Genomic DNA, 24,297 nt, shown 5'->3' with positions numbered 1-24,297 from the left:
TTCAGATGGTGGAATGTTATAATGTTTGGCTCAAACAGACACAGCACTGATGTAGACATTCATCAGGTATTCATGAGTTACTGCTATGACAATAAGCACAAACAATATAATGGTATTGAATGTTAAAGTAAAAAGAATCTGTTTGCACCCAGGTACATATAACTGTTTGCACCCTTAAATGATAAAACCGTGCATATCTAACAGATTGGGGTGTAATCAAACTTGACCATATTCATTCATTAATCCTTAGTATCTGCCTGGTCAGAGTTACTGTGGTTTAACTTTCCCTACTAGTTTATAAAACACTTTCTAGCTACAACCTCTTTAGCTAACAAATAGTCATTTCAGATCATTAATATATCATGTAATTGAAACCTAAAAGAAGCTAAGATTGGTCTTATTAGTGAGTAAATTTATCTGAGGCCAAATTTGGTAGCAATTGATACTACTGCGTAGAAACTTGCCAAAAATGGGTGCATATAGTATACCTGTTTTTTGTTTTTTTTTCAACTGGCTATACATAGCTTCTTGCTAAAATAAATACAGTAGTTGTAGCAGGGAAAAAGGTCTTTTCTCAGATCAACAAGATGGACTTCGTCTTCCAGTAAGATAATACATGTGTACGGATATGCTTTTCAGAGAATCCTCAAGAAGTCTCATCATAGCTGTGTTTATTATACAACATACATGAATGAACCCACATTACAAACTCTGTTGTTCGTTGTACTGTTCATCTGTATTGTAAAATGTTCTTTAGATACCAGTGTGAACTGGGAAGTGTTGACTAAGCATGAGAGACATGTAAAGTAAAAATAGAATGTTGGTGCTTGAAATGAAAATACAGCGAAATGCTGTATGTGTGTATGTAGAAGGAAAAAAAGTACAGGATTATGGAAAGAGTTATTTTTATTTTTTATTTAGTGCTCCACAAGCCTCAGAATTCTGAGGCCTATCTGCAATGAGGTTTGCACCTCAAACCCCCACCACCACCACCCACACCCCCCAAAAATCTGCAACTCCCTGATTCTTCCTGCATGTCACGTTTTTAGCAGAGTCGACATATTCCTACATCAAAATGAGCAGTCATTTTTATTTATGGCTGATGTCAAAGGTTTATCACAAGTAATGTTCTTCTTCATTGTGGCTTGGATTTGGATCTGTTATGGTGAACATTTGCGTGTGGATCCAGTGTGCCGAGTGTGGATTTGATACGACACTCTTTCAGAGGGACATTTGTCTTCCTCTGTCTATCTGTATGCTCCCGATTTATATACAGTGTAATGTATTGTTAAGGAAACCTGTGTTGAATTTTTGAACTCTGGTCAAACACAAAGCAATAGAACAGTACTCGTGGTGTAGTGTGTGCAATAACAAGGATATGATGATATAATAAATAATAACCTACTGTTGTATATCTGTTTTTTGTCCTTTTTTGTTAGTTATTTATGCACTTATAATTACAGTATATAGATGAAGGTAACGAGCAAAAAAATAGTTCTGAACGGCACAGCCATAAGAAGATTCTTTCCATTTGAAAATTCATGAAATTATGGTGTCTTACAAATGACAAAAAGCCACAAGCTCTTTCTTTAGAAACTTCTTTCTGCTGTGAATTATTCTGCTGATGTCCAGCTGGGTTTCTAAAGTGGACTGAGCATTAAATATGAGCAGGGAAAATGGAGAGCAATTTTTTTTGCTAGGGAATTTCCAGCCAGAATAATGCAGTGGAAGTGCTGAAACCTTTGAAAAGCCACCCTTTTATCAACAACACTGCTTCTTCTGAGGAAAAAGAGGACAGGTGAGCAAGTGTGAGTGAGAACTAGTGTGTGGCTGGAAAAGGTGTGAGTTTTTGGGTGGAACCTGTGAATTGACTTGCTCAGTTCTCTATGGTTTTCTAATGGATCCTGTGAAGGTTATGATAAAAAAAGAAAAAAGAAAATAACAGCAGGACTGCAATTTCTCAGGTTTTTACTCAGGTCTATTCTAAAGCAGCCTCGAGGCCATATGAGAGCTGAACAAGGAGTTAAATATGAGATGACATTTGGAGTCAGGAAATAGACAGAAAGTTTAAAGAAATAACTAAAAATAGGTTATACATGTTCTTAAAAAATGTTGAAAACACACTGGCGTAAAAAAATGACACAATTTCAGTGCAAATTGAAATTTCTTAAAGTCCAAATCAGGAAACCAAACCGTTCATTTCGACACACCATACGGCTTTCACTTCATTTCAAGGACAATATCAAATAAGATTATGACTATTCATTCAATCCTATTAATTACTTCATTGGCATCAAAAGCAAAAGAAAATGAAAAAGAACAGCAAAGGCCCTCCATCCTCCTCTTCTAGAATCAGTTTATCCTGTCTTAAGAGGTCTTACCTCCTAAAAACCCCAATTGTACAGTAATCGGTGCAGTATTGAGAAGGCGGGGTTAATAATCCTGATAATTACACTGGGGTCTAAAGATCTGAGGCCTTTAGTGAACATGCTTTTTTTGTCTAATTAATAGAGGTATGATTACAGTGGATTTATTTGGGTTTTCCATTTGTTCAGTTGATTTGGAGCGTTTGGGATTTCATGAGTAAACTGTGGACAGAATATCATACTCGAACGCAGCCAGTATGTTTTACATCGATTCAATTTCCAAATATTTTCTAATTGTTCCTGAATTCCAGCATTTGTGTGCAGCAGAAAGTACCATAACCCTTCTAATAAAGTCCCAAATCCTAAATGATATTATACCATTATTACAAAAGGAGACACACAACCCAGCAAACAAACAAATTGCGACATGATGACATCAAACAGAACCGTCTCACAGGCTCAGATTTTTTTTCTGTTTTTCTGGCTCAAATCCCCACGGAGCTTTTCTCCAAAGCTCTTCCACCGTCTGGCTTGGTACCACTGCATGCGTGCATGTTCCCAAATGAAGAGCAGCTTCAAAGTCTCTCTCAATCGTCCACCCATCCACCATGTCTCTTTTGCTCTTCTTCCTCCTTCTATCCCCACACCCATTTCTCTGGCTGGGAGGATTTCAGCTGGACGGCCTCGGAGCTCTGCTTGTTGCCCTAGAAACAGTGACATGCAGTTTACATGGTGGAACAAATGTAGCCAGGCGCACAGAGCTGGACCCTGGCCCATGGGGTCAGCTTGCTTCCAAATGCACGGCCCTTATCCTTCCCAAGGACGAGGCAGCATCACTGCATGTTACCTAGACAACCAGCGCACACATTCAACTGTATTCATGTAGCTGCGTACAGGGAAAGAAAGGAAGGAATCTACCACCAACGGAGTCCGAGCCCAGCAACATGCCTACACAGCTCAAGGGCATCATTACTCAATACCAAGCTCTTTTGTTTGCTAAAAAATCCCAGTGCTCTCAAGACAGGCTTTTTATTACTAGGTCCACTTTAACATCCTTCATTTATTTTTCCACAAATTATGGAACTCAACATGATGCATGTTAAGCATTCACATATCTGTGCAAAAACCTAGTGAATAGTTGCAACTATAATTAGCAGAACCTATTCAGTTATTTAGTTTACCGGTTTTTACTGATTTACTTGTTTAATCAACCTTAATTAACATTTTTTTGTGGTCTGAAAAAGTGTCTGTCGGCTAAAGGAGATTTAACTGTGCTTCATTCTGTGCTTTATATTCTCATATTTCTTAAAGCAACAATACCACTTCCAAAGGGGAAAAAAGTCCTTCCTAGCTTACTTTCAGTCTGTCTGTATTTCTCTCTCTCGCTCTCTCTCTCTCTCTCTCTTTCTTTCTCTCTCTCTCTCTCTCTCTCTCTCTCTCTCTCTCTCTCTCTCTCTCTCTCTCTCTCTCTCTCTCTCGTGCTAATTGGCTGCAAACACGACGTGGCACACTGCATCTTTCCCTGCAGCTCAACATAGTCTTTTAATCTTAAAGAAGCCCCTCAGTGATTACTTCAGCAGGCTTCAGTTAAACATCAAGGAACATACTCACACAGCTGCACACACACACACACACACACACACACACACACACACACACTGATTTTGCTATTGCTGTGAGCATTAAAAAGGAGAGAGACCCAGACATCAAGAGAGGCAGAGGGAAGAAGTCTTTCTCAGGTTCAACCAAGGTCTCTTCATCAAGGTCTTTTTTTTAAAAAAAACTTATGTATTTCTTGTATTCAGACATTTTTTCTCCACAGATAAGCAAGGATTAATTTTCAAATGCTAAGGCAATAGTTATACACATTAATTACACCACCCTTACAAATTACCTTTAACACCCCACCACCACCCAAAGTCCGCATTGAAGAGGGAGACGCAACACACAGCATGATAAATTTAAAAATTTATATTTCCTTTAAACCTGTTTATAACACAGCGCTTGAACTTTCAAATCTGATTGGGCATTAGGTTATGATTCATTTTCTAAAACAGCAGCTCTGACAGTAGCCTCAGGGGTAATTCAAATTACAGGTTTATATTAATGCGCCGACTTGTTTCTCTGGTCACAACGTATTCACAGGGACTTGTATGGGGACACTCTACATAATCTAACTCTAATAATACACACATTTAATGTACACATGTACTAATATTAAACCTAGCACCAGAGCTGCTCTTAAAGTAAAGGAATAAACACCTTCTGACCAGACTGAATCAAATTAGCAGCACTGTGTCTCTAATATATGATGTCCACACTGTATTTTTATTGGCACAGAACATACTGAAAGAGTGATAAACACAGTTTATCAAATGTATCACATGGTGCAGAATATACCTTGTTAGCGATGGCCTTTAGTTTGCCCAGTAAAGAGGGCTTGGTGTAAACTACATCATCTTCCACCTCCTCTGCCTCGCCCTCCATGATGGCACAACTGTCTGCTGCTGGAAGCTCACACTCCTTATTGGCTGACATCACTAATTTGGAATACTTAAACTCCAGCCTAGTCGGAGAACAAGCAACATAGCTTTCATACACACAGCATTTTCAAACAGGTCACTAAAATTTTGTGCAAATCGCAACAGCCAGGTATACAACACTGTACAACTGGGGAAAGGTTATTCGAGGTTATCATACAGTGTGAAGATCTGTATTTACTGTACACTGTAAGCCCAGCATTATAAAAGCTGATTGGATAATTAAGATCACACAGCTGAAGGTCTTACTTTTTGTTCTTCTTCCAAAAGTGGCATGTGAGAGCGACAAGGAGGGTGGCACTGAACACACACACCACAGCTCCCACCTTCAACCAGAAATTGATCATCTCACATGGCTTGCTCCTCTTTGCTGGTAGAGATACTCCTCCTGTACAGAGCTGTGGCTCTGTCCACACATACAGAGTGTCCTAAAAAGAGAAACATGCATGCTGGTGATTTTCATTAAGACTTTCTTAATTTCATTAAGACGTAAAGTGATCACTGTCAACAAGAGGTGGGCAGAACAGGCAATACAAACAAATTGAGAGGTGTTGAACTTAAATGAAAAGTGAAGCAATATGGTGATTTAAAGCGCTGACTGATATACTTCTCATCATTGTACTGTGTAACATTAGTTTAATGTTAATATCTTGGCTCAGATATTCTCGCCTACTTCCCAGCTTCTTGAAGTGTTGGGCCTGAATCGTTCGATAATACAGATCTGTGCCAATGCTTTTGTCGTAAATAGCTGGTAGTAACTGAGAAGTTACAGTTTTTGGCTCAGTCTGATGCACTACATGGATGCAATTTATACACAAGCGTTTCCCTGTAGAGTTTTTTTTTTAGCTGGAATACATCTCCCGTCCCATCCAAAATAGGCAAGACTTGTGTGGGTAAGAATGCCCACTGGCAACTAAAGTAGAGTTTGAGGATCCTGAAAATCATTGTCTTTGTCCAGAATATGTGTCTTGTTATGCTTAAGGAATTGTCTCTTTTCCGTCAGGTTGAGGTTAACATTTTGACATTGAGGAGTCCTAACGGTATACATCGCACTCATGGATGTTTCAGTTGCCAGGACGTACTACTCCTAGATATTCAGTATGACTTCTATGAGTGAAAACTATCACAGGCTAAAATAAAGAGTACCTGCACTCCTTCCTTGCAGGCTCCCTCGATCTGGTGGTAGTCTTCTTCAGTGCAGTGTGGGCAGGCACTTGAACTCTCCCATAGGAAGTGGAAGGTGCAGCCGTCACAGGTTCCTGCAGGACACTCTCTGAAAATCAGCACACACTGTAACACAGCTCTCAGCCCAAAAAGCTCTGCTACTTGATTATACAGAAGCTGAATGCTCAGTGCTGTCAACTGACTGACCATGCAGTACAGAACACACACCAATAATCAAGAATTTAATTAAACTTTGGAATAAATAATTGAACTCTGAATTGAATTCAAAGGACTCCCAAGTGGAGAAATTGTAAGTGTTTGCCCTAATACTGGTGACAATGAATGCCACAGGCATTGGAGCTGACAGTACAAGATGGTATAATTGTTCCTGTTCTCTGGTTTGAAAAAACAATCCTACTTCATCTGTCAATCAGAGCTAGAGTAGAAAATCATTGGAGTATATGAGCGCATGTGTACAGAAAAGGGCAGGTGGTACATTTGGCTGCTCTTATGTTGCATTAGCATGGTGGAAACATGTTAGATTTGCATTGCTGTTACTCAAACAGGGGAACTATGATTAAACTGAGAGAAAACTGGTGGTGTAATAATGTTTCACAATCCGGAAAAGTCTTGAAAAAAGAAAACAACCATCAGAAACATCCTAAAGCTGAAGACAATGCCTCAGTGGCAGTAATTCAAAGGTACTCGTTCATTCATTTATCTTCAAGTCAAGGTGTTTCTGGAATCCTGGAACATTGGGCACAAAATGATAATAGACCCTGGATAGAACACCAGTCTATCACAGGAAATGCACACATACACATTTCATTTAGCATTGCTAATCTTTCTACAAGCATGATTTTAAGAGGTGGAAAACCAGCAGGAAAAACGCTACACTGACAATAAATTAAGCTCGGGATCAAACTAGAAATCCTGAAGCTGGAAGGTGGCAATGTTACCTGCTGTACCACTATGTCAACCTTCAAAAATTAAAATCGTATTTAAACACAAACCCCACAATCTCTAGCATAGAGACTGTAGAGTCAGAGAAGTATCACAAAAGTAGAATAACTCTAGAATGGTGTTGTGTTGCTGTGGAGCCAAGACACAAGCTTTGTTCTGCTTCTAGTGGTCTTTTTGATATACGATCCAATATAAGAACTATCTTATTGGGACTTCATAATGCAAGCCCAATGTTTAAAGAAAGAATGAACCTCATAGTTCCATGAGGGCAGGCTGGCTGCAGACAAAGCAGAAATATCACTGTGGTTCCCTCGCCACAGCAGCTTCAACTACAGAACAAGATTAATGTTCATTTAAAGCTTGTACTGTAAAGACTAGGCACATGGAGCATATACAGTTAGAATACCTGGGTACAGATATTTCTCCTTTAGATGACTTCTCAGGGTTACAGCGTAGAGTGAGCACGGTATTTCGTCCATTCTGGCAAGAAGATGTCGTCTGTGGAGACCTGCACAAGTTAGCAAAACACTAAATCTTGTGCATTATATAAAGATCAGTAGGGCCAAAAAAAACAGAATGGAACACATTGACTGTATATAATACTAATAAAATGAAAAAGAATGTTGCTGTTTTGACCACGGGCTGATACCGATAGAAGTAATTGATGTCTGGGACTCTCTTGGATGACGTGGGAAAGAGTTCTGGTCTAGCATTTACTCCATTCAGTGATTTCTCCACTGTGGCTCCTGTTTTAAAGAGAAACATAATCAAACATATGCTTAAACACAGCAAGGATAATAAAAGGTGACAGAAAGTATAAGCTCAGTGAATCCCTGTTGTGTCTTAGATAAATATGTATATTTATTTTACAGGATGCAGAAATATTATTTGAAAGGCAGCTATCAATTAAAAAGTACTTTTTGTGCCAGTAAGAATGATGTACACTGAACAATGGAATGTTTACTGAAAGAATAAGTGTGTATGTGACCATATGGTTGGATTAAACAGCCATTTAATTGTAGAGTTTGCTCTGGGCATCAGTGTATCTGGTGTCATTAGCAACAATGATGAAACCACCTACAGTGTGGTAGCAGAGCTCTAGCCACAACAACCGCCTCACACTTAACACAGACAAAACAATAGTTTGTTGTGGATTTTAGGAGATGCTGAGGAGTGGAGTCACAGTTATAGGTTTAAAGTATTGCTTTATTGTACTGTATATGTATATTTTATAAGGAATCAGTGGCAGGAATCAGTGGCAGGAATCAGTGGCAGCAATGGCAATGTTGAGATACTGAGGACTTGTATTAACACCACAATGCTGTTAATATACAGCATTTTTAAAACCTTTTTTAAACATGGTTTAAAAAAAGAGAGATATTTGATCACAGTAATGTCTGTTGTCACCTGACCATTTTTTGTCACTAAATCCTTAAACATTTGTTGTATTACTTTTACTTATGTCGTATCCTTCCTGTTTCAGGTAACATTCTCAGTGTAGTTATGTTCTCCAGTATTTTCTCTTGGTTTGGTGTGGACAAAAAAGCACACAGATAAAAAAAAGCACAGATAAAAAAATGGGAAAAATAGGAAAAATAAATTGAAAAGTAGACAACACTGCACTGTCATTTGTAGGGTATGGATGGCCAGGGAAATGTGATCACTTCACTGATCATTTCAGTGTTGGATTTAACTTTTACTGTTATAATTTTAAGAAATATTTTAGTGACTATTGGTCAGTTTAGTTATAGAAAGTCTATATTTAAATAACTGAATAGCTTGTCATGCATTCTGGTTAATGTTAGGTAATATTTTTTGGTTTAGTTAACATCACTAGCATAAACTTCTAAAATATATAAAAAGGAATTTAAAAAAAAGCCTTTAGCAATATGGTCTGTCAACTGAACATAACATCATATCTTGTATAACAGTCGTATAGACTAATAGTCTCTTGAATAATAAACTTCTTCATTTATAGTGTTTGTATTATTTAGCATCACTGTAATCCTGTCATCAACTTACCGAGAAATGTGTCTGCCAGACTGATCGACTGTGAGGCAAGAGCCGTCCTGAAGCCCCGTCCATCAGAGGGAATGATAGTTGATTGACAGATAAAGGTTTCTACATAGTTGGTCTCACTGTGAGAATCTTTATCAGAGAGGTCTGTAACATTATCTCTACAGATCGCCGGCCTGTAACCCTGTAAGGAACAGAAATGAAACACTGAAAATACCTGGCTTCAAATAATCCCAGAGCAAACCTGTGTGTGAGTTTATACCTGTGTCCCACACAAGCTGATGTTGAATAGATGGTAGTACTTGGTGCCCTTGGATGTGAAGCTGGGGCCATTCGTGACTGAGCCAGCGAAGCCCATGGGACTGAAATCATACTGCAGAGTGCGGTTGATCTCCGTGTGTGTGAACGAACAGTCACTGTAGCACAAGCTGTGCTCCTAAGAACAAACAGAATGAATTTCATAGCCTACACAATACATTACACTTTCACAAGCAAAGCAATCACTGTCTACAGACTGCCTTATTTAAATTCCATTAAATAGACCTTCACTTGTTTCGCTCTGCTGGCCACATATCCAGCAGCACTAACTCTGCGACTACCAACCAAATCAATAAAAAGCACAGTTGAAATTTATAAATAGGACCCAATCAAATCATACACATCTACAAGATCCCATTGTTCTGCTGCAGGGCTCCAGCATGAAACATCTGGAGTGGTTTGATCTATTTTTGGTCTGCACTCCTCTCTGCTGGAATCAGCTACTACAACACTACCACGCTGATAAATAAGAATAAAAGGAGCTTTCCAATTTGCTCTTATGAAGGAATAATCTTAATGCTTTCTTAATTGCCAATTTGATAATACCATAACAGAAATAAATAAAGTGATTATTGGTACTACATTGGGATTTAAGGAAAGTTGTGGAGCTTTTACATCCTAAATGTTAAACAAAAACATTGCTTGATGTTGAGTTTGTGTTATATATCATTTGTAGCACCGTATTAAAGTAATCAAGCATGCAAGTACTCCCTGTCTATCTCAGTACACTTTGAAGAGCGGTGTTACTCGAACACTGACACTTGATGTGTGTTTTTTTGCCACTTTTTTCCTCTGATATCAGCTCGTAGCTTCCGCTATGCAGAAGCACGACTCAGACAACTTCTCTGAATCTGTGAGCCAAAGTTCTATCACCTAATACGTGAAATATTTATTATAAAGCAACAATAACTAGAGCTATTGTTCATGCCATAAACAATCAGAAAGTGCTTGCAAGAAATTTGCAAAACTTCCGACGGATTGTGTGGAATGAATAGCTGGTATTAAATCTTTGGTTAGGAGGTTTAGAAGGGAACAAAAAAAAATGTGGGAGACCACAATATTTGTTCATCAGTCATTAACCCTCCCACATTACAAGAATGAAAACATCACATACTTTTCAGTTATGCTTATGTGTTCCAACCAATCTGATCCCTTCCTCTTGGAACTTCCAGAATTTCTCAGGAACAAACACAAAGGATGATGATTCAGCGAAACCTGGACTTTGTACAGTATATGATGTCAATTTTGTGTTTTCGGTGTTCCCCCTGCCCACACTACAAGATGTTGAGTCATAAAAACTGGATAGCAATGAGATCAGCAACCTGATTTTCTCTTGCATGGGTAGAGGCATTGACTGTACCTTGTTGCTGCGGCCACCTGGTCCACAGGGCTGGCATGCGTCTCGGCCGTAGATGTGGTGTCCTGAGAGAAAGGTATTGGGTGGACATTCCTGGCACTGATTGGTCTCCTCGTCTATATAATATCCGGCAGGACATGGCACGCAGGCTGAGCCTGGCTGCTGAGACTCGATAGCACAAGCCCTGCATGCCCAGGCTACACCGTCAAGAGCGTTCGTTACGATAATTGAGTAGATCTTCACCATGTCATTGACATACTGACGCCCCTAAGAGAGACAAGTTCATTCATTAGGTTTTTCCCTTTATAAAGTGTTAAGAAGATGTGATCATTGCTTAAGAGGTAATCTGCTTTCTTTATGTGCATTCGTTCATTACAAGGATGATGAGTATAATTAATTCTCATTCATTGTGCCATATTTCTGTCTTTAATGTTAGCCTCAAATGGCATTTGCATCTCAAAACATACATCTTGGCATGATGTGAACTGTCAGACAGTGACGCTGGACATAATACTTCTCCTCGCTCGAGCTGATATCACACAAGAAAAATGGGCTTAAGTCTAAGGTCAGAATTGCATATAGCTGAGACACGGCTTTGGTGTTACGGATAAGTCTGTAGCTACTGTATGCCTGAGGTTTGAATACCAATGAGAACAATTTCAGGATTAAATCCTCACTGTGTGCTTAACTAAACCCTACCCTATATATATATGTGTGTGTATATGTATGTCTGTGTGTTTGTGTGTGTGTTTGTGTGTGTTTGTTTGTGTGTGTGTGTGTGTGTGTGTATGTGTGTGTTAGTCTGAGGTCTGAGTGTGTACACATACATCTTTCTCCTGGTTAGTGCGCTGAAAAGCCCATGTGTAAGACACAGATGCATTCTTAGTCATGATGTGTGTGTAAGACTGCTTCTCCTTACTGCCTTCCCACGATTCCACCACATTTGTGCTCCTTCTGCCTGTGTCCTGTGAAAACAACATATTTGCAAAAGAAATATATGTTAATATATGTTCTTCCTTAGGCAGAAAACTAACCCAAACTAAATGGCAAAGATGACTGATAAAAGTGCTGATAAAAGTGTGAGTACCACATGGACACACACACACTCACCATCATGAAGTACAGCTGACAGTCAGCTGAACACACGGTTTCAAACACGAAGGTGATGCGTCCATACTCAGTTCCACTGGTTTCACTAACCGATGTTGGTAACCTGAGACACATAACCCGAAATCTTTAACAACTGCAGACTTATCATAGCACAACTGCACGCGATCCTGTGTAGTTTATCTACTCTATTAAAATAATCACTAAATAACTGATTCATTTTTAATTGAATTTTTTTCAATAGTCTCAGCTGCAATGTTTATTAAAACATGCTCTTTATAATACACTTTTGTATTCTATACTATTCGGTTATTCTATAGTATAATTATAGAATATACGTATTACATAGTCATTATATTGTTATTCTATAGTAACGCCTACTTGGAAATTTGTATAATTGATGCTACACATAAACAGATTTTTGCGTGTGGGGACTTTTAGCATTTATGTAAGGAGTCTCCAATGTCAGTGTTTTGTAACTTTAATTCTTTTTACCAGAGCCAAAAAAATTTAAACCTGTCCGTGTTCAGTTCTGAGTGTCTTTGTTACATGTCATGTCACACTCCACAGTGGACGTTAATGAAAACAGACACTCAGGGCTTTCAGGATTTGTAGTATTTATAAGTATGTCTGTTTTTAATGAGCCTACTAGGGGCAATATATTCATACAAAAGTTAATAATTTTTCACACTAATGTTTCTTCCTTCACCAATTAAACCAATTTTTGCACGCCCCAAGAGACACCCCAAGTGCTTCTTCATAAGCATGTACAATTTGAAGGTATTATCTTTAACCAGTAAAATTCTGACTAAGCTTATCTTAAAAGAGGGAAAAAACAGAGGTATCATACTGAAAGCCCAAAACATCCTGACTAATTTTATGTCATACTTAGGGCCATAAAATAATTCATTTGTTTGTACTGATTGAAAATGTCTGATAATTCTGTTCCATTCTGCCGACAGAATGTAACACCGGTGTTCAGACATAGGAAGGTCTTCAGGATTTGATTTTGCTGTTACTCTGTAAAATGGCAAGGTGCATTTTTATCTTATGAGCCTTATGAAGAGAGAAAGAAACGCTATTAATGCTCATAGCTGTTATAACACAAGTTAAAAAAGGAAAATTTTCACACTATTTTGCCAATGTTCATTGACATTAATGATGTAACTATGATCGAATAAAACGTATCATGTCATTCTGTTATTAATTAAAAAAATGTACTCTCTGGCAAACTGCTGTAGTATAGCAGGTATCAACACTGCAGGGTGGTAACAATAATGCCGCTTTGCTTCAGATCATATCACACCACCTCACTGTTGATTATTCTCACTTCTGTGCTCACTTCTGTTTCCAAGTTGTACAAACATTTTCGCAGACAGTTTGTGTCCTGTTCTCACACTCACAATCTGTTTTGATGTCAGTCAACATTATGGCCATTTATTGTGTTATGTACACGACCGAATCTTAAAATGTGTCAAGTGTAACCTGATACCAGAGTTACGTGTTTTAATTGGGTGAAACTCTGGATTCTGAATCACTTCATGCTTAAAAATACATTACTATGTTCTTCACTAACACCTTACATGTATCGCACCATCCAAAACTGATCATTTTCATAAAGTGTGAGAACCATTTTTAAATGAATTGGATCCTGATGTCACAAATATAATGTTGCATGCATGTCAACGATTGGGACCATGTGCTTTTGTATTTTCAAGCTGTATTTTGTGTTTAAAAAACTGACATGTTTAAAAAAAAGAAAAAGAGCCATATTTCTATTTACAGGTGCATTAATATTCTTTTGTGGGGGTTGTTGTTGATTACTTGGTAAAAGCCCAATAAATATACTATTTAAAAAGTAGTCTACTTTTGATTAGGTAGATATATTATATCACTGAACTCTCATGATTATGACACCGGGGAAACTTGATCATTATAGAGATCTGGTTTGTCTCACCTGAATCCAGGCACTTTAAGGTTTAGGATGAGGTAATCATTATCTGAACCTCCAGCTCCAGAATGAATGTGATCACCTGCTACCTCCCAACCTAATACACACACACACATAGAGAGAGAGAAAGAGAAACACAGACACACACACACACACAAACACAGAAATCTGTAAAGTAATGGACTGTATAAAAAGTGTATAAAAATGCACGTTTGATGCATATGCTCACAAGCAAAGCACAATTTGTAAATAAATAAATAAATAAATATCTTTCTCTGGCTCATTTGGCCAAAAACATCTTCCACTGGTTCAACAGTGCCATCTGCCTGTCAATCTCGAGTACTGCATCTCGATGGCACTGAAGTTGTTCTGTACAGTTTCATGCAGTCTCTCTCTGTCTCTCTCTCACACACACACACACACACGCACACACACACATACACACACTATTTCTCTCTCTTACCATTCATGTTGTCACACTTGGTATTGGCCACATTGAAGCAGGATGACTTCATGCCAGAGGGCAGTGTGTTCCACCACTTATACTCATATCCCAGGGCAGGCTCTGTGCCTGCAGGGCAAGGCTGGCATGCTAGATAGTGACACACACAATCCAAAACACACATGACATCAACACTAGCTTTCTATGCATGTAAAACCAACAAATATATTTGAATATGCATTCAATTATTCCCTATATTTTATTAATGGCCTCGCACATACAGTACATAGGTTACAACATGAATATAATACAGCAAATCTGCCTGAATGATGGCATTGACTCAAAGACATTTATATTAAATTCTAGGAATAACCTTTGACGCCTTCTGAGTAGGTTCCTTGTGGACAAGGAGAGCATGTAGCAGTGTTGTTATTATAATAGCCAGGGTTGCAGGGTGGGCACTTCTCACGTTTACCAGAAGAGGGCAGTGTTACAGCATCAGGAGCATCCTCTAGACAGATCCTAGGCTCCATCCATTTATACACAATCTGTGTCTGAAACACACAGAAAGAACACTGTTAATACATTGAATCAATCAGCATTACAAATACTACATTATATTGTTATACCTGCATTACCTTGCCATCATTATCACAAATACTGTGGACCTGGAAGTAGTCTTTCTCTGAGCATGCAGGTCTGGGCTTACACTCTGTAGCGCCCTCCACTGGTCCATATAGAGAAGACAGACAAACACATACACACCATTGTATATTATACACATTGGCTTGGCCAATATCAAATCTGTCAGCCAATAAGGTTCTTTAGACTCTGACTATGGTATGGTAATGCACTAATCATTAACCACAGAGATTTTGCACAGCTCACAATGCTTGTTTTATTAGATCATGCTATTTTGGATGAAACTGACATCATCAGGATTCAAACAGAATAGATAGATAGATAGATAGATAGATAGATAGATAGATAGATAGATAGATAGATAGATAGATAGATAGATAGATAGATAGATAGATATTGCATAATTAATTATACCACTATCACTAAATAACGAACATATACATACAGGCTTAAGCTCTATTTAACCAAACCTAATGGTGTCTGCATTCATTCATTCATTTATTCTATATCCTATTCAGAGTCACAGTGGATCTATAGCCTATTCTGGGAACTCAGTTTGTAGACCTGCATACACAGACATCCAGTGTAACTACAGTATTAACCAAGTGTAATTTCAACCTGTTGATCTGACTGAGCAAAATGCTGAGCACACTGTTCTCACTACACCATAAACTCAGCAAATTGTTTCACCTCCAGGGCAGCAATCAACATTTACAAGCATATAATGCAGTATATATTAGAGTGGTGATGTGCTTACACGCATAGTGTGTGTCTGTGTTGCAGGGAGTGCAGGAGCTGGCTCCCCTGCCTGAGTATGTGTTTTTGGGACAGGGTTTACACGAAGCTGAGCCGGGAGTGTTACTGAATGTGCCCGGCTTACAGGGCAAACACTCTGACATGTATGCCACACCTGAGAGGGAAAGAGAGAGTGGAAAAGAGAGAGGTTTACATTACAGAGGATACAAACTACATTAGAGTTAAATAAGCCGTTTAAATAAGATCAGTATTTCCTTCAAAGCACTGCACCTTCTATCTGGATGTTCTTTATCAGCACTGGTTTTACTACTTTAGCCCCCACAGTAACTCCTGTGGTTCTCCAATACAGCACGTTTGTACCAGATTTCAAACTGACCTGCATAGGTAAAAAAAAAAAGTCCTGCTCTATACTGTACGTACACACTAATTGACAACAGAATAGAAAAATACTTTGAAGGCAAATGCAGTACTTGTGTACCGTGTGTTTGGCCCACTCTCCATTGTTTGTCAGCTTCATCCATTTTTTATCAGAAGTCTTGTCCATTTCCTGGCACTGGTCATTCTGAATCTGATACAGTAATCGGTATAATAAAATAAAACACATATTCAATTTCTTTCAAATCATTTAAAGAAGCTCCACCACCTCGTGTCATGGTTACAAAATGAATAAATATTTAAGACTGGTGCACTACTTACAAAAAATTCAAAGAAGATGTTGTTATCCACATACTGATAGTCAAAGGAGACAGAGCCTGGCTTCTTGAGATGAACAGCATAGACAAGAGAGACACTACACTCATCTCTGTTAGACTCCACATAACTACCACGAGCCATCCATGAGGAGCTGAATAGAAAACAGGACACCGAACATACAGAAAAATAATAATGTTATATGAAAACAATGCAGAACAAGTAATGCTTAATTCCTCTGCCACCAAATCTAGTCCTTCTTATATATATATATATATATATATATATATATATATATATATATATATATATATATATATATATTTGGCCTTGTTGTTAAATTCCAACTACTTACATTTAAATCTACATTTACATTTAAACCTACATCTACATATACATTTACATCAGACAGACACACAAACACACAGGCATGACTTATCTTATAAGATCTTACACTTTCAGAATTCCAATCTTTTTATTTTCTATAGAAGTGATCAGAAACTGGCAGAGTTCAGAATTTTGGTACATTAACAATAAAATGGGTCACATTTTTGCAGTAATGTGGACCTTGCTAATATTGAGCCTGGTTATGTCCCCGACTCTAAAACAAAAATTGTAACTAAACTGGATTCTATATGAAATCTGAATACAATATAATTATGCAATATATATTTAAGACTGCAGTGAGAAACTAACATGCCACTCACCCGTTACAGCTCGACCCCTCGTGTCTGTTTGGTGCGTTATCGAAAGACGTCACCAGGCTGCTGAATCCGTGGGGAATGTCATCCCACTCATCGAAGCGGATTCCACTGCCGAGAGAGAAAGACCCCGCTGCACACTGAGTGCACTCTTGTGAAGACATCTCCAAAAACTCCCCAGCTTCACAAGAGAATGCTGCCAAAAAACACCTTTAATCACTTATAAGGTAGAACGATATCACTAAGCAAAAGCTCAATATGCACTGAAGACATAAAACTATTCTGATTGTAATAAACACACACTCATAAAAACACATATACACATAATTGGTCTCTGAATGCATACATCTAAGTATGTGTGTAACAGTAGTTATTGTGGTGTGGTGATAAACACCAGGGTACCTTGTGAACTCTAAGACAGCTATCTTTTCCTGAAACGTTCTCACAAGGAACCCCAATGTGTGCACCACAGTTATCTACCCCAGCATATTTCACACCTTTTAAACACCTTCAGTAAATACTGCCTTGATATTATAGGCCACAATGTCAGGAGGAACACTGGGCTAACTGGACAGGTGTTCAGAGATGATCACTGTCTCTGACTGAAAAAGCTAATGTTAACCTTGTAGAACCTGGAAAAGGCATACAGTGATGTCAAGGTAAAAGAAATCACTGGCTTCCTAAAGCAACATGAGGAGGAGACAATCCTCCTAGAGTGGCAAGTCACAGTAAGGTCTGCGCATCCATCCCGTCTATAGACCCTTGTGATGATGTCCAACACCCAGTGGCTGGTTACTGTTTAAACAAGGAAGCCCCCTTATCTCCATCGCAGATGAACAGCTCATCTGATAGTCTGATATGTGCTACAGTATCTGGTCTAAACAGTAGATTAGGGTACATACTACACACAACAAACAATGCTGGAACACTGTAAGGCCTTCAATACAGTACTGAATATACAAAATGAGTCATATGAGTTTAGGCAGAAATCCTAAAACTCATATCATCTGGAAAGAGTCATCTGGACATCTATAAATTCATCACCAAAGCTTGTGTCCTATTTAGACCAATATTTTGAGCAAAATGCTGGTTGCACTGCAAATATTACAAAAAAAAAAAAAAAAAAAAAAGATTTCAAAAGTTCAAGCTAAACATGGCCAGAAACCTGGTTCACTACATGTCTAAGGAAACAATAACTATTAACTTGTCTATGTAAGGTGAAAAAAACTATATCACGTCAGAAAAAACGAAAGAAACAATGTGTAAAGTACATCCAAGAGGGTCGAAGAGGAAATTCCTTTCAGCGGATAAGGATGAGAAATGTATTAGTAAAAGCACCCTGCTGTTGGAGTGTCAGAGTGTTTCTGGTACTTGCTCATGTTGTTGTCAAGATTTTTGTGAATAATGAAACCCTTCTTGGGCGTTAGCCAACAAACAGTGAATAAAATCTTTTTATAAATATGAGCCTTCTCTCTGTCACTACTTCATATACACACACACACATACACACACACACACACACACACACACACACACACACACACACACACACACACACACACACATGGACCTACTGCAGTCAGTGCCCTGCACAGGTTCTGGCAGTCCCTTGCATTCTCCTGGCCTCTGAGGAATGGCCACTCTCCATCTGGAGCCACTGCTGTCACACTCTGTATACTCAAAGTAGTAATCCCCCTGTAAACACACACACAAGCAATTTAACACTTACACACAGATAAACGCTCTTTCATATATCACACACAACTAGTTAATCTGTTTTGTTCAAAGAAGACAGACAAACAGAAGTCTATATCACTGGATGTGAACAGTAGGTGAACATTGACCTTATGTGTTGCCAATGCAAACACTCAACTCAACAATAGCAAAAAAGTAATGAATGTGAGTCATATGCTGCACTGCCACCACACCCTTTCCCATACAGATACCCACAAGTCGAACACCATGGCAAATAACACCACTGTCCAACGATTAGGACACTACAGAAGTGAAAGACAGAGAGACAGAATATTAGAATAAGGAGAAAGGATGCATAATTATCCAAAATTTCATTTTTTATTTGTGAACACATTCCTAAAATATTTATTTTCAATTTCAATTTCATTCATTCATCTTCAGGAAGTGCTGTATCCTGCTCAGAGTCGCAGTGGATCCGAAGCTTTTCCTGGAAACTTTTGAGAGTGAAGCAGGAATACAGTCTGGATGGAAATTTCATCCACTAGAGTCTTCTGCATCTGTCAAATCCTAAATATAGTTCCTTATTTCTTTATTTATATAAATATATACATATATTTTATATTATTGATTACTCTATATCTCATTGTTTCACTCCACTTCCCATAACTTGCTCTTATGATTGTGTTGTTGGGGCTCAAGGTCATGTATGTACAGTAATGCTGCCTTCTGTAAAATGCCCGTGGGATTGATTGATCTTAGGAAGGCAATTTATGTCATTAGTTCTTAATATGTAAATGTGATTAAAACAAGCTTTAGCTAAATTGAGCCCTAAAGGTTTAATTAGACGTACTACGATAGGTGGTTGAACGATACATCCCAGGAGCTCCTGCACATACACATTATCAGCTAAGAAGAATTTAGCAATTTACTTAGCTGCATGTTTTTACTAGCTGAGCAGAAACCAGAGATCAGGGAGATAATGCACATTGACAAAGATACTTCGCATAGACAGTAACCTTGACCTCAGGTTCAAACCAGAAACCCTGAAGCTCTGAGGCTCATAGACATCGTTTATACAAACTAAACAGACATATATTATGCTATTTTTGACTAAATAAAAAAATCTTCATGCAAAACACTGGTTCACACCCTACATTTAATATCTGTGAAGGTAAGAGAATATAACGACAATGAGCTTTTTCTGTAATGTCAAACAACCTAACAGGCATTTTTAGGGGGATTTTGGGAGTTCCTCCATGGAGAATATTTTAAAATCCTACTTGATAGCCATCTGATGGCTAAATCATGCAATCCTGTTTTAATGTCTCTATCTGCTGGCATATTTTAGAAAGACTGAGACATGAGCTTCAGTGTGTTGTGTACTTCACATACCGACAGTCGTGTAAAGCACACATACACTTACAGAATAAAACACACAAAAATGGTCTCTTCCGGTGCTGATTGAGGCAGAAGGAAGGAAAGTCTACCATCAGGAGGAAACTGATAAACCCCCAGAATTCCTTGCAAATCAACAGCAGAGAAGAAAACAGCTTTACCAACCTGCCAGGCTCAGAACTGCCCGCTGCACTCACTGACACAGGAGGCCCACAGCACAGAGTGCCAGGCTACTGGTCAGCATATTAACATAATAACACATATAGGAAAATCGTTAAAACCTGCAGTAGAACCCTTAAGCATTTGTTTAGTTTGTCGATCTGTATGAAATGCTTAAATGTTGCATGTTCATACCCTATGACGAAATGTTTCTCAATCAAAGAGGGTTCCACACAGAACCCTTAACTAACCAAATAACCCTTAAAAGGAACATTTTTCTAAGTTTGTACCATTGCATTGGAGCGTCTTATTTATAGACTGTAATCTACTTCAAATGCCGATGCAGGAGATAACATGGTTATTCATCATATTATTCAATATCTACTTTCCCACCATTTCAAAACGTAATGAATGTGCATTCATGGTTGTTATCTCAGAACCGCATGTGACTGCAGTCAAGACATGAGGGAATAAGCTTCTTATGTACAATATTAGCAGTTCAGCAGATTAAACTCCCTGAATGTATAATAGCAAAACATCTTGATAGTATTTGCCCAAGTAACACTGGGTTTATTGAAAATATGCTTTTTAGGCATTTCCTTTATACTATCTTTTTTCTTTATCCCAACTCTGATCCAAATCTGAGATGAAGACTTCCAGATCGTAGTACAGGACTAGACTCTGCTCCATTCAGATTTACTGAACGTTTTCCAGGTTTCCTTAGCATCGTTTAATTTTATCCACATATTTATTCATTATAACACTTCATGTCATATCAGTATAGAATGCCTTTATGTATTCATTTTATATAACAGAACAAACCGGACAATAATTAATGCACTAGTCCTAATACATGATCGTGTCTATTTTTAACAACTGATACAGTGTCTTTTATGGTGGACACTCCTCATACAGAGATGCAATTGATGATATGGATCATTTTTATTTAACTTTGTTGTGAAGAGTGAGTCTCTAGTGATTTTATAAGACTCAGGGTTTGTAATAGTCAGAGGTGTTTCTTTAACATGAGAAGGTTTTCAGGAATAGAAGTCTTTAACATGATAAGCTGCATTCTTTTTCTAGAAAGAGAAAAACAAAAGGTATATGCTGCTATAACATAAGTGATAACGAACTTGCTGCTTTTTTGGACTTTTAGCATATGTTACACTTTTAGAATGTTACACTTAAAATATGTGGTGTGTCATGGGTAATTTTTTTTTTTAATGTTAGCAGCGGTAAATTACTCGATAAGATGAATAATACCTCAGTGGACATGCTGTAATTAACAAATAAGGTGTCTATAAGGTGGCAATGCCAAAGACAGCATGCTATGTCATAATTTATTCATTTCTTTATCTCTTCTGTAATCCTACATTGAGAGGAGAATGCACTAGAATAGGATTTAAGGTCATTGCATAATTCTATGTACTGTCCATAACTGATTTTCACTGGAATGTACCTCTGTATATTTGGATGGTCATTGAAGCTGTTTAGACAAATCAGGTATTTTTGTCTTAATCTGCTTTTGATTAATGTCCAGCTATAAATTCTGTGATGACCAGCACCCGTAAAGACACCCGTAAAGTGTCTGATGGTATTCATTTGAAAGACATTATGGGACTATGGAAGCAAAACAGAGCTATAAGCATGGGCCGTGGAGATTAGATACGTCAATATGTCTGTTTTATTGTAAATTGAGCCGACTCTTTTTCATTTGATATCAAAAATAGAATCCATTTGCAAGCACATATCCAGTTGATGAACCCTACAGTAGAAGCAATGCTCATGACATATGCAGACTTGTGCATTAAAAAAATATGGCTGTTAAAAACATTACTATTACTAACATAACTATTTCAGTATTTTCAGTCATTGTCTTTGGGCACTTTTATCACCAATGACGGAACTGCCATTACAGAACGCTAGATATATTATCACTAACATAAATCAATGACGTAAACTACTGGACTAATGCTTCATCATGCCACTCAATAAGTAAACACCAGTCTGCTGACTCATTTTTAAAGGCATTAATGTACCCACAATGTTGTTTTTTTTCCATTTGTTCAGATCCATGATCTGTTCTTTCGCCTTGCTAATTACATGAGTCTGTTCAATCTTCTTTCTAAGCAGCAAACACCTTGCTCCAGGATGCATTCAGATTCAAATAGAGCTGTGTGAGAGACACTATTTTTGGCTCACCTATCATCAAGTACTTGAGATGAGAACGCAGACATGACCCGAGTGTTGAAAATCAGTGCTTAACACTGCAATGGAAATGGTCTCATCCATTAGAATAATATTACAGATAGCACTTCCAGCCCAGACTTTTAAATACCACAAACAGAATTTTCTTCTTTACATGAAAAATAAATAAATAAATAAATCAATAAATAAATAACTGCCCATAGTAATGCATACGCAGTTTACTTATAACAGCCATCTTATATTCGTACCATCATATTTCATCAGTAACTCCATCATGTGCTGCATTTTTTAATATATATTTTGTCTATTTATTTTTCCACCGGTCAACTATACAGCTATTTTATATTATTATCGACTCTATTTTGCACAGAAATTTGCATTTTATATTTTTTTATTTGATACTTTTTAGTGTTTATCTAATTCTATTTCATTTTTATTTTACCGTACTGTATTCTATTTAATTTTATTTAAATTCCCCCATGAAGTTAAGACAAAAAATATCATCTGGTTACAAAGCTCTGACAACGGAGACTCCTTCTAAAAATGCTCTGAAACGTCTCTTCACAGTAAACTTTTCCATGTGAACAATTACACACATTTTTATGGCTTTAGAGCATTCTCCAGTCACTAATCACTAAATGTGGTATGAAATTTTTTTTTATTATCCATAAACAGTTTTCAGGCATCTCAATAGTTCGCACTGGACTATTTTTCCTATGGAAGGTATGGACATAAAGATAGATTTTTCTATGGAAGGTGACATCTCTATAGGATGTTCGGAACACATTTAAAAATACGTATTAATTATTAAAAGTATAAACAAATATAAGACACCCCAGTTTTATGTGTTTGTGGAAAAACAACAGTAAGCTGCAGAAAGCCTGTGGAAGCATATGATAATGTATAACAAAACAAATCAGCACCACACACACACACACACACACACACACACACACACAAAGCCAGTGTTGATGTATTCTCACCTCCACACACTGAGGCAGGTTATGCGCAGCTCTCAGCAGAGAAACATTTCCTACAATGATGAGACACATCCATGACAAACACCTCATAAACACCATTTGTCCATTTGGATTTTCCCTAGACCGGCTGAGCAACATTAATCCTGCCATTCAGGGATAAGTAGCTATCAGTGGGGAAAAGGGAAAGAGAGAGAGAGAGAGAGAGAGAGAGAGAGAGAGAGAGAGAGAGAGAGAGAGAGAGAGATTTCTATGGAAAGCCAGAGGTGTCAAAAACAGTTTTTCTCATCCACCTTTGGAACAGAGCACTCTTACTAGCAAGCCTTTCAGTGATATCATTTTCCTCTTAAGCCGGTTTTGCACATGTGATTCCAGCAGTCTTTTATCTCTCAATTATTACTTATCACACTGTACAAAATGACCACCATAACAATTCAATAACAGGCTGTTTCATAATGTGTTCCTTAGGACATTTTAAACGATGAAGCTAGCTACGATGTTCGGGCATATGGTGCGAAGTGACACAGCACAAGTTTGTGGAGATTCCACGAGAAAGCAAAAAAAAAAAAATGTTGTTACATTGTTATAACAGTAAATAATTAGCTAGTTGTAAACGGTCATTCATCCCCTATTTCCAATTCAGATCAATTCAATTTATTTGTATACTGAATTTTTAAATGTTTACAATTCACATTGTCTCAAATCAGCTTTACATAAGTATAGAAACAGAATTAAAGTTTAAAGTTTAAAATTAACTTAGCATTTATCTCATAACAATTTTCCCTAATGAGCAAGCCAGAGGCGACGGTGGCAAAGAAAAACTTCCTGAGATGATATGAGGAAGAAAGCT

The 24,297-nt window shown here is 37.8% G+C and overlaps 1 protein-coding gene across 1 annotated transcript; it reads right to left on the bottom strand.

Moving 5' to 3' along the window:
• Positions 1 to 1,951: 1,951 nt before the first annotated feature.
• elapor2a (endosome-lysosome associated apoptosis and autophagy regulator family member 2a) lies at positions 1,952 to 23,638 on the bottom strand. The gene is made up of 22 exons (XM_060878203.1): positions 23,454 to 23,638; positions 18,588 to 18,708; positions 17,020 to 17,209; positions 16,319 to 16,466; positions 16,101 to 16,190; positions 15,893 to 15,998; positions 15,624 to 15,776; positions 14,863 to 14,951; positions 14,598 to 14,778; positions 14,246 to 14,374; positions 13,789 to 13,879; positions 11,835 to 11,937; positions 11,552 to 11,689; positions 10,728 to 10,991; positions 9,312 to 9,485; positions 9,056 to 9,233; positions 7,683 to 7,779; positions 7,440 to 7,541; positions 6,053 to 6,179; positions 5,156 to 5,334; positions 4,767 to 4,932; positions 1,952 to 3,070 (listed from the first exon to the last, which is right to left on the bottom strand). The coding sequence occupies exons 1-22, from the start codon at positions 23,598 to 23,600 to the stop codon at positions 3,002 to 3,004; spliced, it is 3,042 nt and encodes a 1,013-aa protein (XP_060734186.1). The 5' UTR covers positions 23,601 to 23,638; the 3' UTR covers positions 1,952 to 3,001.
• Between the last annotated feature and the right edge of the window lie 659 nt (positions 23,639 to 24,297).

The sequence above is a fragment of the Tachysurus vachellii genome, chromosome 9 (assembly GCF_030014155.1).
Source record: "Tachysurus vachellii isolate PV-2020 chromosome 9, HZAU_Pvac_v1, whole genome shotgun sequence".
NCBI classification, from domain to species: Eukaryota; Metazoa; Chordata; class Actinopteri; order Siluriformes; family Bagridae; genus Tachysurus; species Tachysurus vachellii.
Note: the sequence above shows the minus strand (reverse complement) of the source record. Positions and strands in the feature narration are given on the sequence as shown.

Bases quoted from the DNA above. Each gene is read 5' to 3' on its own strand.
- elapor2a (XM_060878203.1), bottom strand. From the start codon at position 23,600: ATGGCAGGATTAATGTTGCTCAGCCGGTCTAGGGAAAATCCAAATGGA. The intron at 15,777-15,892 runs GTGCAGTGCTTT...TTTCCCTCTCAG, and splicing joins AAAGAACATCCAGATAGAAG to GTGTGGCATACATGTCAGAG. The intron at 10,992-11,551 runs GTATGTGTACAC...TGTCTCTCTTAG, and splicing joins GCACTAACCAGGAGAAAGAT to GGGCGTCAGTATGTCAATGA.